This window comes from Bos mutus, chromosome X (genome assembly GCF_027580195.1).
Source record: "Bos mutus isolate GX-2022 chromosome X, NWIPB_WYAK_1.1, whole genome shotgun sequence".
Classification (NCBI taxonomy): Eukaryota; Metazoa; Chordata; class Mammalia; order Artiodactyla; family Bovidae; genus Bos; species Bos mutus.
In genome coordinates, this window is record NC_091646.1 from 29,948,159 (window position 1) to 29,963,131 (window position 14,973).

General features: G+C 40.2%; 1 protein-coding gene across 6 annotated transcripts in view; it reads right to left on the reverse strand.

Moving 5' to 3' along the window:
- Positions 1-14,973, reverse strand: part of MTM1 (myotubularin 1) — a 92,469-nt gene that overhangs the window by 16,846 nt on the left and 60,650 nt on the right. For all 6 annotated transcript variants that reach the window (XM_070365807.1, XM_070365809.1, XM_070365806.1 and 3 more), the window contains 3 exons: positions 10,350-10,433; positions 7,985-8,134; positions 3,466-3,654 (listed from right to left, as the gene is read on the reverse strand). In XM_070365807.1, the coding sequence (XP_070221908.1) occupies positions 3,466-3,654; positions 7,985-8,134; positions 10,350-10,433 (423 nt within the window). The remainder of the gene's footprint in view (positions 1-3,465; positions 3,655-7,984; positions 8,135-10,349; positions 10,434-14,973) is intronic.

A 14,973-nucleotide genomic window follows, 5' to 3' on the forward strand; every position in this document is an offset into this window, starting at 1 on the left:
CTATTTAACTACCCCAAAGTCAGAGGTAAGCAGAATTTAAGTCATCTGATTTCAAAGCCTGAATCTTTTCTAGTGCCCTGTGACTGTCCATGTGCTATGCAAAAACACCAGGGACAGTGCTGCACATGGTTGGCCCTCGAAGGACAAAAGGTTTCAAGAGGAGGTGAGATGGCCGCCACCTGCCGTGGTGCCTGCCAGCATCAACCTGCCAGGGTGGGCATCACTTCCCCTTCACAGGGTCGTGAAGATGCCTGTTTTCCACGAAGACAAAAAGAAATGCTATGGTTTTGTTTAGGAACTGGGCTGATTTCTGCTTAATGTTTGAAAATGCCATGGAACACATGGCCCCTGGCCTTTTAAGAAAAGGTTAAATCATTCAGGAACCTGTGAAGAAAGCAAGCAGAAATGGAAGGATGCTAATTAACATCATAAAAACATATGAATATGTAAACTCACAAGTAAAGGTAAGTAAACAGTCAAAGCCAAGGACAGACAAACCACATGCCTGCCACTGCCACAGAAAACCTCTTCTCTTTTTATTTACAACAATTGTAGCTCGGGACAGAAGGGCCAATACATCCTACAGTTTTTTTCCCCAGGGTTAGTCACAGAGAAGGTTTCCTACAGTAGAAGTAAGGCTACCACTTGAACTTCAAACCTGGAGACCTATGTACAAGCCAGAGGCCTCGATCTCCACAGACTCCAGGTGAGAAATTGTTTTTTATTTAAACAGTAGTGTGTTTTTAAAGCTTGGTACAAATAGCATCAGTAGTAGACAACAAATATTCACTTGGTTGTTTTTAAATAGCTATCAGCTAACGAATATACACCCACATGGGTCACATTTCAAGGAATAACACCTTGCAGCTACAATCGGAGGTCACAACAGGAGTGTGCCTGTTCCACTGTGAACTAGCTCTGCAAGCCTCTCACACAAAGACACACATCACCCTCCCATGGACACGTGACATGTGGTTTGTAAACAGTTACTGATTTTTCAAAGACATTCCGAATGCTGGAGTTTCTTTTTTAAATAACTGAAGATGATACACAGAAAAAGTAATAATTCATTGCCAAAGTTCCTGCCAAACAGACATTAATACAACCCCACTTTAATTCATCACAGGGTGCTGGATCTTGTCTGTCTCTGGGTTTTGTTTGTTTGTTTAATTTAAAATGCTTGTTACATCTGGGGTTGTAAATTTCTAAATATCCGTAAGGGCAAAATAATTAGATTCAAAGAGAAGTCAGAAGGGTAAAAATCTATTAGTCAAGCGCAGAGTGAGTTACCAAAAGTTCAAAATCTCCAACTCAGATTAGTTTTGAAGTTTTCTTTTCAGTTCTCTTCAACAAAAAAGAACAACCCAAGTTACCTAGTACAATATACAGACTGTTGCCATGGATAGATGGCTAGGAAGACACAGCTGAGAGAGGAGGGGACCCTGAATGTGGTTTTTAAAGAATGATACACAGATTTTTCAAGCCTAGGTTTTTTTTTTCCCATAATACTTTCCTTCCTTTCATTCCTAAACAGACTAGACACACAGGCAAATTTCCTGAGTCTTAAAAAGGCATTCAATAATTCTACTGCTACAAAAATGAGCTTTAGAGTTAATATGATAAAGGTATTCATTTTATGCATTTTATATACCTTAAAATATCCTTTCTAAATACCTCATTTTAATGTTATATCATATCTGTTTCAGGCTAAATGTATACATGGAAATACTTCATTTTATGCATGTATTCAACTCTGAATTATACATGAAGGATAGCAGAAATATAAAAGTAAGGATAATACAACAAGATATTTATATGTGGGCTGAATTTACTAAACATTTTCTTCTTATTCCTAATCTATTGATTGATTTCACTTCATGATTGCTTTATAGATAATTTCAAAATCATTTTCATTATCTAAACCCAAATCAACTGCAGTAACAAATAGCTGGTCCAAAAATACACAAGGGGCAGGGGGCTCCCCAGGAGTAAAGGTGTCAGGTGCATGATCTGTGAGCGAATAATTGTAAATGGAGCTCCACACACATGCCCATGTAGAGAGACATTACAGGGTCTGTTTAGGAAACTACCACATCTAGGTGAGCTGCTTCAGGACTTGTTTTGCTTTCAGGCTCTTGCCTTGTGCTTTCAATAATGCAAGATGCCAGGTAAATGACTTCAGGATAAGTAAAATATCCAAGATGATGAAATGTAAGCCTACATCTGACCAGCAGCAATAAATCTCAAAGCTGGGATGGGGCAGGCCCACTGTGAACATGTATAAGTGACAACTGGAAATGAGAAAAGGAAAAAAATAAAACCAAAGTTGAAACTGAATGTCAAAGGTATTTCTGAGTCTGGGACCATATCGTGCAGGGGCAAACAGCCTTCGCAGCAGCTGCTGAGGGGCCCCTGCAAGCAACACTGCCTTATCACTTTACCTAGGTGTACTCAGCATACTCTGCTTAAGAAGGCCAAGGAAACCCTGGAGAAATAATTCTCTGAAGACACTGACACCAGGGCTTCCCAGGTGGCACTAGTGGTAAAGAACCCGCCTGCCAATGCAGGAGACATAAAAGACTCGGGTTCCATCCCTGGGTTAGGAAGATCCCCTGGAGGAGGGCACAGCAACCCACTTCAGTAATCTCACCTGGAGAATCCCATGGACAGAGGAGCCTGGCAGACTAGAGTCCATACAGTCACAAAGAGTCGGACACGACTGAAGTGACTTGGCACGCATGCACAAATAACTGTAAAATTCATATACATGGAGCTCCTCATTTCTTGGATTATTTCATATAACTGAGAACACACATTTCTGAGTTTAGAGACAAGACTGCTTAGATAAAGATACAAATTTAGGATTTTAACAATTACAGCTTCTCACAATCCCCACAGATGCCTCCCTAGTGTATACACTGAGAATGACATAGTGTTGACATTGAGGATGACCATCAATAGCCTAAAGGGTTCCAAAGAGATTCTAACACATGCCTGAGATCTTGGCCAAAACCCAAGTTCATTACAGCTCTAGACTTGCCTAGTTTATCAAAAGTTGACTTTCATTTGAATTTTTTTTTTAGGATTTTTCTTTATGTGTACCATTTTTAAGGTCTTTTTTGAATTTGTTACAGTATTGTTTCTATTTTATGTTTTGGTTTTTGGCCATGAGGCATATAAGATCCCAGGTCCCCGACTAGGGATTAAACCCACACCCTCTGCATTGGAAGGCGAAGTCTCAACCACTGGGCCACCAGGGCAGCCCCCTTCATTTGATTTTAAGGAAATCAAATTTTCAGATATGTTTTATGATTAAAACTACTTTCTACCTTAGTGAACTCATTTCCTGATCTAAGCAAAGTTTAATGAATTTAAATCCACATGTTGACCAGTCATGACAACAACATTCATGTGAAACACTGCACTCTGTATATAAGGTAGAACCATGTCACGAAATACACTCACCTTGTTGGCCACTGCATTGACATTGGGTCTTGCATCATAGATCGTGAGTTTGTTAACTTGTCTGTTTGTCTCCCTGATGACGTCGAGATATCTCTCATCCTCTTTATTTCGTTTACCACTCATACCAACAAGAGGCTGACTGCAACGCACAATGACGGTCTTGTTTTCGGGATGGATCCATGACAGCACCTACAGTTGGTTCAGAAATTTTAAACTATCAAGAAAACAACTAAATCTCAATTAAGACCATAAGAAAAGAGAGCCCTAACAATCATGATGAAGTGAAACTGATTTTGCCAAAATAGGATGTTTGTTCACCTCTGATTTCCCTGTGTGCCCAGAAACACATGTTTAACCGTTAGGACGATTCAGAGCCAATAAGAACAACTAATTGCTTGACTAGTCTTTTCTCAATTTGCACCACATCTAAAAATGTTAAATGCTAACCTAAAAATAGTTACATCACTTGAAATAGAAAGCTTCAGACATTTTATTTTAGTCTTGAAGCTTGCACCAGATTTGTCATCACCCAGAAACAGCTTCAGTAAAAGGTGAGAGATAAAGGAAACCAGCCCTGGTCCTGTCTCTATAATCTCAACTCATGCCTGCAAGTCATTTTCCCGATAGTCTCAATTCTAGAATCTAACACAGAAAACCCAAAGGAAGCAAACAGAACCTCAGGACAGCCATAGAGCTGCCAGGGTCTCCATAACAAAGCTTGGACATCTGCCTCCTGGGAGAGCTCTTCAAGCTTTTTCTCAGAATCAACCTTCTCTAATTTCACACACAAGCCCAGCACACTTTGCTACCTGGTTTTCAGCTCATAGCACCTAAGAAACAAGACTGTAAAAGGAAGCTAACAATGTAACATAGCCAAAACTACAGTACTGTCCACTTTCAATGACTGAATAGTTTGGCAGGTGAACTCTATCTCAATAAAGCTGTTAAAAGAAAAAAAAAACACACACACAGGAGCTGGGAGGTAAGCATGGTGGGTGACAGCATGAGCTCTGGGACAGGCACACCTCTTGCGGTGGTTCTGACCTGGGTACTGAGCTCACGGCCTCTTGTCACTTCCTTTCCCTCTTTCATAAAATATGGAGCCACGTGATGGTGTGGCACTGTTGGGAGGACAAATGGAGAACACATAAATCCAGCACAGAGTATAAAAACCCATGAAAATCAGGCACAAGAACCGCAGAAGTGTTCGAGCTCACTTAATACAAAGCCAAGTACGCTGTCATCTTCGAAGTCATCTCCCCACTCTGGCAAATTACAGGCATTGATGTCCATAAAAATTGCAGTGTATAATAATATAACAGGTTAGTGAGAAGAGATTATATGGTAATATGAATGAATACTCATTCAACTGAGTGTCTGCACCTGCCAGGGCCCAGTCAAAATACCACTGTGGCCTTGACTAAGAGTCCAAAGGCTCAGGACTGCGAGCCTGGGTACAAGCTCCATTTTCTAATCTACAGTGTGGAGGTGAGACGTGCCCACCCACCTGCCATGGCTTGGCCTCCAAGAGAGAAAAGATGTGAGATCACTTTTATGTATCTATATATTTTTAATTTAATTTTTTCAGGTTTACTGAGATACACTTGACCTACAACAATAGGTAAATTTAAGGTGTACAATATGTTGATTTGATACAAGATCACTTTTTTTTTTCTGGCCACACTAGGTGGCTTGTGAGATCCTAGTTCTTCAACCAGGGATCAAACCTGGGCCCTCAGCAGTGGAAATGCAGAGTCCTAACCACTGGACCACCAGGCAATTCCCCAAACGAGATCACTTTTAAAAGAGCAAATTGCTGTATATACAAGACATTTATTGTTTGATAAAGACCCTCATTCCCCAGTGCTCTCTGCTCTTCTTCCCCACTTCTCTCTGCTTGGGAGATTTAAGACTGGAATCAACAGGCCATGTTAAGAAACGCTATTCTTATGAGTTGTTTCACCTCTTACTTGCTTCTTCTTCTTTTCTACCTTTATAAAAAGGATGCTTGCTATATAGCCAGACCAGGTACAAATAATATAAACTTTACAACATCAACTACCATGAGTGCTTTAAAAGTATATGCTATTATATTAGGTTATTCTTATTGAAGTTAATATGTAGAAGCCATAAATAATTAACAATGTACACAAAGATTTAGCCAGCAAAACACTGTTTATAATAGCAAAAGGTTAGAAAGAAGCTAAATGTCTCACAATAGAAAACTGATTGACTCCATATACTGGCACATGAGCAGAGAGTCAACAGTGTGGAAGGTTCTTTCCAAGATAAACGCTAGGTAGAAAAAGCAGATTGAGACACAAACCACAGAGTAATTTCATTTTTTTCAAATAAAAATATGTATGCATAGAAGAAAGTCTGGAATAACATATATCAAAATGTTAAGTGTGGTCCTCACTAGATGGCAGTCTCCTTGATCTTTAACAGTATTTTTTTTAAATGTCTAAAATAAATAAATATGTTACTTATATGTTAAAGAATTCAATAACATTAAAACCAACCTGTTGGAGAACAAAGGAATATGTACCCATTTAATGGGAACATTAATGCATGTGGGTTATTTTATTATTCAGTGATATTTTAACACTATACATCTTATTTATGGATAACATAATAAGACTGCTTTCTCATCAATTCTTTTTGTATGTTTATGAGTTTTTTTAAAGAACTGAATATCAAATATTAATGATTTATTATTAAAAAGGAAATACGTTTCCTGGGTTACATTCAAGAGTCTGGTGGTTAGGAGTTGTATCAGAAAGAGTACATCATCAATTATTAGATATTATTAAGCACTGTAATCTATAGAGAGGGGATGGACAGTTTAGCCTTAAGTTTTTTTAGGAAAAAAAATGCAAATCGGTGCCCATTACAAGGTAAGGAGGATCAATAAAATAGCTAAGTAAAAAGCTAAGCATTCTATTTGCTCTACAGTGGGTTTCCATTCACTCAGAACTGTGGGAAATGCTGGATAAACATGGCAGCCTGAGCACAGTGGACTTGACTCAGTTCTTTCACTTCCTCTCCTGCCCTTAATCGCATGAAATTCACACACATGTACATGTGCACTCACATGCACTTTTGACACAGTAGATGTTCAATAAATACTCATTGAATGAAGGAGTGAACAAAATGAACCCACATTATCCTAATCCTTTCTCCTGTGGGCAAGGCATGTCTTAGCAACACAGCTGGCCAGGAGAGGGGTGGAGTCTGTGGCTACAGCACAGAAAAGTATGTTTCAGCAGAGCAGAAGAGGAGCGCACTGGTAACTCTGCTTCATTAGCACAGCATTCTAGCAAAATGAGCTAAAGACCATACTTCCAAGTATAATATATACCTCATGAAGATATGAACAGACACTTGCCCTTAGCGAACCAAGTGCATTTTAATTACAATTCATATTATGCTGATGCTGCTGCTAAGTCAGTTCCGTCGTGTCCGACTCTGTGCAACCCCATAGACGGCAGCCCACCAGGCTCCCCTGTCCCTGGGATTCTCCAGGCAAGAACACTGGAGTGGGTTGTCATTTCCTTCTCCAATGCATGAAAGTAAAAAGTGAAAGTGAAGTCACTCAGTCGTGTCCGACTCTTAGAGACCCCATGGACTGCAGCCCACCAGGCTCCTCCATCCATGGGATTTTCCAGGCAAGAGTACTGGAGTGGGATGCCATTGCCTTCTCTGCATATTATGTTGATACTACATAAAAGTTTCACACAAATATTCTTTTAAGGAAAAAAATGTCTAGACTTGGAAGTCAAAGGTGACATAACATTAAAGTTTAATTTCCTCAACCTCTGTTTTTCAAAGTCAAAAACAATGTACTTATTATGAGATGCCCTGAAAACTAACAGAGGGGAAAAATTCTCTAAATTTTTAGTCAATATGATTTATAGACACTTTAGTCAATAAGATTTATAGTGCAACTCATCCATAAATATTTAAGAACCGAAACACTACTTTATGAACTAGGTCCAGTGATACTGTAATATACTGTTTGGGATAATCCGCACTTGTCTCAAGATTGCTAATGGTTTGAATGCAGCTTACAAACGTGATGCAGATAGACGAATCCTAATAAAGGTGCTAAGTAAAAGCCTGTAATTACAGGCTCCATAACATAGGGTATTTCTAGTGTTGTTTCTAACGTGTCAACTGACACTGACCAAGAGCCTCACACCTGTTAATCACTGTGCTACAAATAGAGAAGCCACAGAGACCCTGTCCTCCCTTCTTCCTTTTCACCTAGTGCTACCTGTTCCCTCTCCTATATAAAAACTACTTGAGTTCATGCTCTATCCTTGACTGCAAGCTTCTGGGGGGGGGGGGTGCGGGCAGGTAACGTCTTACTTCTTTCCTCATTTGGCCTGCTGCTTTGCACTCAGAAGACATTTGATAATATCTTGTGGGACTGAAATTCCAAAAGAGTGTTTCTCTAAATTACTTGACTACCATTCTCATGGCACCCTTTACAAAAGACATGAATTGCAGTACTCACTGGAATTCGGTTTCGGGATCGAAAAGTTGCAACTCTCCTAAGATCTTCATCAGAGGCACGATATGGAACCACCAAGAGAGCTGGGTACGTGTCACACAGTTTGTAGCACTTATTAATAAAAGTGATTCTCCAGTGGTGATTGGGCAAGCCCTGCAGGAGAAAAGGAAGTTCGTGTCAACACAGAGGAGTCCTCTCTGGGTCTGGCCATCACTAGGTCTCCTTTCTCCTTTCGAGCAGAAGGCAAATGTGCATCTGACAGCAGAGTGATAACACTCTACTGATTCCCAGTAAGGGAACCAGATTGGTAATCCAGATAACAGAACACAAGACAAAACACAGGTGGGCTCCAAAATTCTAAACTGTCATTGATAAATGCCAATTCTGTTCAACTTGAGATCTTCCTTCATTTCATGCCAAACTCTTCTCTACTACTTGTACAGAGAAACTCAAGCTCACCCCCCACCCACTCACACACCTTAAAGAAATGTACATTGTGTAATCTTCATGTGTGTCTAATTGAGGGTAGAAAAGCTATCAGGCAACTTCTACCCCCTACTCAAAACAGGGGGAATACTTCAACCTGCTCCAAAGTAGAAAGAAGCTAAGCTTGTAAAGAAATTCACAAAGTATGTCATTGTCAATGTATGGCAAAAACCACTACAATGTTGTAAAGTAATTAGCCTCCAATTAAAATAAATAAATTAATTTAAAAAATAAATTCACAGAAGGGAAGTAAGGAAAACCCCTTTGGGGAGGCTCATTTTGCCACCTCCTAAGAGTTTTCAATCAAGTGGTTTGGGATGGGTGATTGCTCTATGGCTTGTATGACAAATAGAGTCATTTGCATTTGAGGCAGCCGGCTAGTGTGACAGGGACACACAGAAGACATCTTCCATCCTACTGTCTACTCACAAAATTGGATCTAGTGGGGACAAGATCCAGAGGTGCTGGAATAACTCCCTCCCCACACTCACAAATACAGAAGTACACACAGAAAAGTGAGCCATGTGGGGGCTTGTTTTGGGAACAAGCATTGTACCTTGTCTTTAGGTCTGGCCCCATAGAGTCCAGACAAAGCAGATGAGTCTGATGTCAAGTCCAATTAGAGAGTTACAAGTCCCATCAGAAAGGTATAAGAAAAAAAGATGGAATATAATGGCAGTCTAGAAAAAAATACCTTCAGTAGTTCATATATGCATGCAAGCTTAAAAACAGGAACTGTTTTGTTTCAAGCTAGAAGCTTTGACCTACAAAATAAGTCTTACTACTGTCAACAATACTTCAAAATTAAGGTGCAAATAGTTTAATGTATAACACTACAGAGGTCTCCAAAACATGCAAGATGTTTCAATGGTCCTTCTTCTGCCTCCATATATAACCCAGAAGACAGGTTATTAATGACAGGTACACACAGCCTTTGAAAATGAAATAGTCTAAAGCTAGCAACAAGGCATACTACTTCATATATGTGCTCCAGAGATAAATTTCCACACCTGCATGTCTGATCAAGACTAAACAGGGAACTCAGCCAAGAGGCCTCATAGTGGAAGTGGTGGCTTAAACATTCTCAAGTCTAGTGTTTCGCACTTTGACTTTACACTCACTGGGCTTGATTTGATTCTCAAACCTAATTTGACAAAACTTCCCAATTATTTTACAAGCTTTATAGAATGAGATTTAGGAAAAATCTCATCACAAAACTCCTAGCTGTCCCATGATTTGGTTATAGCAGAGGTCAAAATGCAGCTCTTGTTCCATAAGAGGCATGGGAATCTTCTTAAAAATGCCAGGAGACCTTCACCTCTGAACAGCAACAATACTCGTAGCCTCCTACTTTATTGTTGCAAGTAAATATGCACATGGGTAAAGTTTACTAAGACAGCAATAAAGGCAGTTCTCATACACACTCATCAAAGCTTGCCTGGAAAAGTCATCATTACAGTTCTAATTCATTTGAATCTCTAAGCCAAAATGAATATAACTGAAATCTAACTGCCAGTAATAGTTAAGCTCCCAAACACATAAATACACTGTGACATCAATTCCTGAGTAGTAAGACAGAAGCCTGGCTTTTCTAGACTCTGAGTATTTGATTCATTTTGTGGACAACATATAATGGATGTTCTTCGTGTAGTGGGAAGAAAACGAAATTACCCATGCAACCGTCAATGCAGCTTGAACATGGCCCTGTAAGAGCTTGTAGGCTTCACAGTACTAGACAGACAGAATAAGCCATGTTATACTACTGCTAGGAAAAAAGTATTTAGCAAGGGTGTTACTAATTCTCAAAGAGCATGACCAAAGGCATATATCCTCAGCAGGCACATCTGAGATTCCTCACATGGCACAGTATCTACTGACTTACCTGCCTTCTGTATTCTTCAACCGGATTATAAACGGTCCATCCGTCCACATTAAACTTTTCTTCATTCAAAAATGCAAATATTGGCTAGAAAAGGCAAAAAAAAAAAAAAAAACCAGAATGTCAACTTCGGTGTAAAGGAACTAATACTCTACTAATACCACAACCTTAGATTTTTATTTTATTTTTTACCAGATTTGCCTACAATGAAATAACAACCTAATACTTTTTCTTGTCAGTTTTTTAAAACATTTATTTATTTTAATTGGAGGATAATTACTTTATGATATTGTGATGGGTTTTGCCATACATCAATATGAATTGCCCATTAAGCCAGAAATAACAGTGGCAAATTCAGACTAGACTTATGCTACCCTCTATCTTGATTAACCATTACTTTTGAGACCACAGTTTTCTATGACTACAAACATGACTTTTTCTTTTAGTGTTTTTTTTTTGTAAAGTAATTTATTTATTTTAATTAGAGGCTAATTACTTTACAATAAACATGACTTTTGGTGGTTTGTTTTTAAAATGCTGTTGCACAAAAATCAGACTTCCAGACCCAAAAACACCCATCAATTTTAAGCAGTATTAGCAATCAATCAGGTAAAAGACACTTAAAAAAAAAAGAAAGAAGAAAATCCAACAATGATTAGTAAACAATGCCACTGTCTCAAAAGGGACCAGTGATGCATTAATCTATTAAAAAAGAGACAGACCATTAGGAAAATTCTTAAAAGAAAGAGACAGAACATTAGGAAAATTCTTAATTAACTTCTCTGTGAGTTCTGAATCAATGCCCTGATCTCTGAAACGACACTCATCTCTTCTCTATGCTCATTCTCAAGGTGACATTAAGGAATTTCATGACTTCAAATGCCATCCATACCCTGGTAATTCCTAAATATCTATCACTCTGCAGCTCCACTGTGATCTTCAGACTTGGCCACACAAGTGACCACACCATGGCTAGAGGACTGGGATGTTCACAACTCCCACCCAATCCTGCTCCTCCCAGTCTCCCCATTTCAGCAGATGCCAGCCCCATCCTTTGCACCTTGGCTTATCCTTATCATTCACTGCTAGCACCCTGGTTTAAGGCTCTGCCACTTCCACTTGGATTATTATAATAACGCCTCCTAACTCTGCTTTCATCTTTACATCTAAAGTCAGAGTAGTAGTGGCACAACCTAAGTCAGCTCAAATCCTTCCCCTGCCCCCAAATCCTCCTGTGGGAGCTTTTCATCTCACTTTGGATAAAAGTGGAAGTACTTGCAATGGCCCCCGTGGCCTCCGCCATCTGGCCACCTCTCCCACGATGTCTCTGCTCCTCTGCTTCATCAGTCTGCTCCAGCCATGCTGGCTTTTAGTGCTGCTCCCCAAGAGCACTAAGCACACACCAATCTCAGGGCCTTTGCACCTGCTGTTCCAGTTGTCTGGAATCCTTGCCCTCATGGTTTCCTCCCTTCTTTCTTTCACATCTCTGCTCAAATATAACCTTAATCAATGAGCCTTTCTCTAAAACTCTACAGAAAAACAACACACACCCCCCGTCAACAGCACCCCTCATCCTCCTTCCCATTTTATTTCCATCACTTGTGACCATTTGACATGTATTTACTTGTTTGTTACTGTTGAACCCCTACCATCCTCTAGACCATGGGCTCCGTGAAGGCAGACACTTGCTTTCTTCCCATCCTCAATCCCCAGTAACTGAACAGTAGCTGGCCCGCATAGGTGGAATACAAATTTCTTGATCAAATGGAAATGGAGAGCTTTATACAGCCCCTGCACAAGTACTTTCTCTGGAGGCACTTTTCCTCTAAGTCTCTTCCTTCCATCCATCAGCCTAAGGCCTCAGGTGCACCTGACCCCATTATAGAGAATTATAGAGAATTTCTGGAAAATCATCACTTAGAAGTCTTGGTTTTCTGTGGCAAGAGGTTTAAGGTGAAAGCAGATCAGGATCATGATCTCTGGAAGATCTTCTTGAACTTTCCAAAGCATGTGGCCCCCTCAGTTCAGTTCAGTCGCTCAGTTGTGCCCGACTCTTTGCGACCCCATGTATCACAGCAGGCCAGGCCTCCCTGTCCATCACCAACTCCTGGAGTTCACTTAGACTCACATCCATCGAGTCAGTAATGCCATGCAGCCATCTCATCCTCTGTCATCCCCTTCTCCTCCTGCCCCCAATTCCTCCCAGCATCAGACTCTTTTCCAATGAGTCAACTCTTTGCATGAGATGGCCAAAGTACTGCAGTTTCAACTTTAGCATCATTCCTTCCAAAGAACATTCAGGGCTGTGCCCCCCTCAGCAGGTCTCAACTCTGCACTAGGCCCCAGTGCTGTCTAGTAGCAATGACACTGATCTAGCTGTGCGATTATTGAGGCTTTAGGCTGATAGTGAATCCACAGCAATACTTGATTATTCAGTACCCTTGGGGAAAACAAGTGATTTCTGTTAACTGAAGTTTAACTTGAAGGCAGAAGGACCTTTGGTGAGACGAGCACTAAAATGCATAGCACACGTCTTTATTCACACATGGCATCTACAGAACATGCCCAAGCATCCTTTTGGTGACATCATCTGAGCACCAGATACTGCACCTGTCAGGACCTGGCCTGGGTAAATACTCAACACTGCTGAACCTCATGCCAGTGGGATGCGTGTAGATGACGTGAGGCTGTACTGTTACTCGCTTTAGAAGAAAACCTAGAATCTGCTTTCCTGAAATAAGTTCCTGATTTCAACATGGTTTTTGTTCATTTTTTTTTTCTGGTTTTTAGTTATTTGCATCTTTCCCATGAAGCTTAAGCAAATACGGTGGCTGTTCAAGAAGAATAAAATTGCTTACTCAAAAAGGCCAGATAAAGCTTTCTCTCCAGAAAAATAATGTGTATTAATGCCAAGAGTGTCCTCTGACTTGCCAGCAGCATTTTCAATGTAACTTACTACTTCTCAACCACTAAAAATAAACCAACTCTTTATTTGCTTCCAATATGCTCTTGCATCTTATATTAAAATTACTGATAAGTGTAAGGTAAGTATACAAAATTCTTGTCATCAGAAGCTATTTCCATAGCTTCTTTTATAAGTCATATAAGAGAACTGTCTGTATCATATGGTAATGATACAGTGTCCTCAAGGTAGCACAACCTATCAGGTGCCCTTTCTCATGAAATAGCTCTAGAATAACACGTCACAGTCTGAGTGATGTCTAGATATATAGGACAAGTCCATGACTGGCATCCTTGACTCAGGAAACGTGCCTATGGGAACTCTGTGATGACACTTGATGCTAAGAACCACACTTGGACCTCAAATATTTCAGGCAAGTTTATGAATCAAATAACAGCAAGATATTTCTTGCCATGAAATACAAAGCAACACATCTAACACTGAACTGGAGCTTAAGGTGGAAAAGAACAGATGTTCAAGCCAATATTTTAACTATCCAAATAAATTAGCTGACAATTACAAGAAAATACCTTTTTAACGTATTACTTGCTAGTTTAAATAGGAAAATACGATGTGAACACTGAGCTGTCACTAACTCTTTGGCTCTACTGAAGTAAGCATCCTATAAGAAGCAACGCGGACATTTTCTAAAGTTGAATGTACAGGAATTACTTCCCAGATATTTTAATTTCTACCCTTTTCCCCCCTTAAAGATTAAGATAAGAGAACAAAGCAAGAGTTTAAAAACACAAGCTCTCAATAGAGTAACATAAAGGTGGATTATTACCAAAAAACTAAGACTACTAAGCATTAAAGCAAGGACAACATCACCCATTCATCTTTGCCTTATTATCAAAAAGTATTCCCTACAAGTGATTACTTGTTACAAGGCTAATTACAGCTCCTGCATGAAAATGCTAAAACCTAAAGTTAGCAGCTTACGTTTCTTGAGGATTTTACCTGTCATTTATTTTCCCTTATAGACATGTAGTTTTTAAGGCTTTGAGTCTCTGAGAATTTGATTTGCAGGTTGCCATTTTCCACAGTGATTCCTACCTACAGCCCTGGGTCAGGTTGGGACACTGTTTGGGAAACATGAGTCCCATGGTGGGAACCGCTTCTAGAGACTGTCCCTCGTGGGAACGCACAGGGAGTCAGGTTCAAGGATGGTGATGACGTGCCCTCAGTGACCCTGCCCCTGCACCCATCTTGCTTCCCAAGAAGGATTCAATCCCAGCTCAGGGAGTGGGTAGGGGGTTCAGAGATGGGGTTGGGGTTTCCCCAATGTGCCAGGCACTGCCTGGGCCCCAGCTCACCCCGCTGAATCAAGACCCTCTGGGGGAGGGTGGTAATGGCCTGATCCTGAAGGGCCATGGATACACCAGAACACTAGGAATCTTTCTGAGGGCTCTGTGTGCTCAGACTATTTGAGGGGCTGCTTGACTTTTTTATTTTTTTAAGTGATTTTTGAAATAATTATAGATTGACAAGAAGTTGCAGAGAAAGGTATAGGGAAGACCCATGTGCCCTTTACCCAGCCTTCCACACGTGAGCATCTTGCATAACCAGAGCCCAGTATCAAAGTTGGGCAACTGACATCAGAAAACAGACACTCTCAAGTGCTCACCCCTGGCTTCACGTGAGCATGTCTTCCTTTATTCGGCT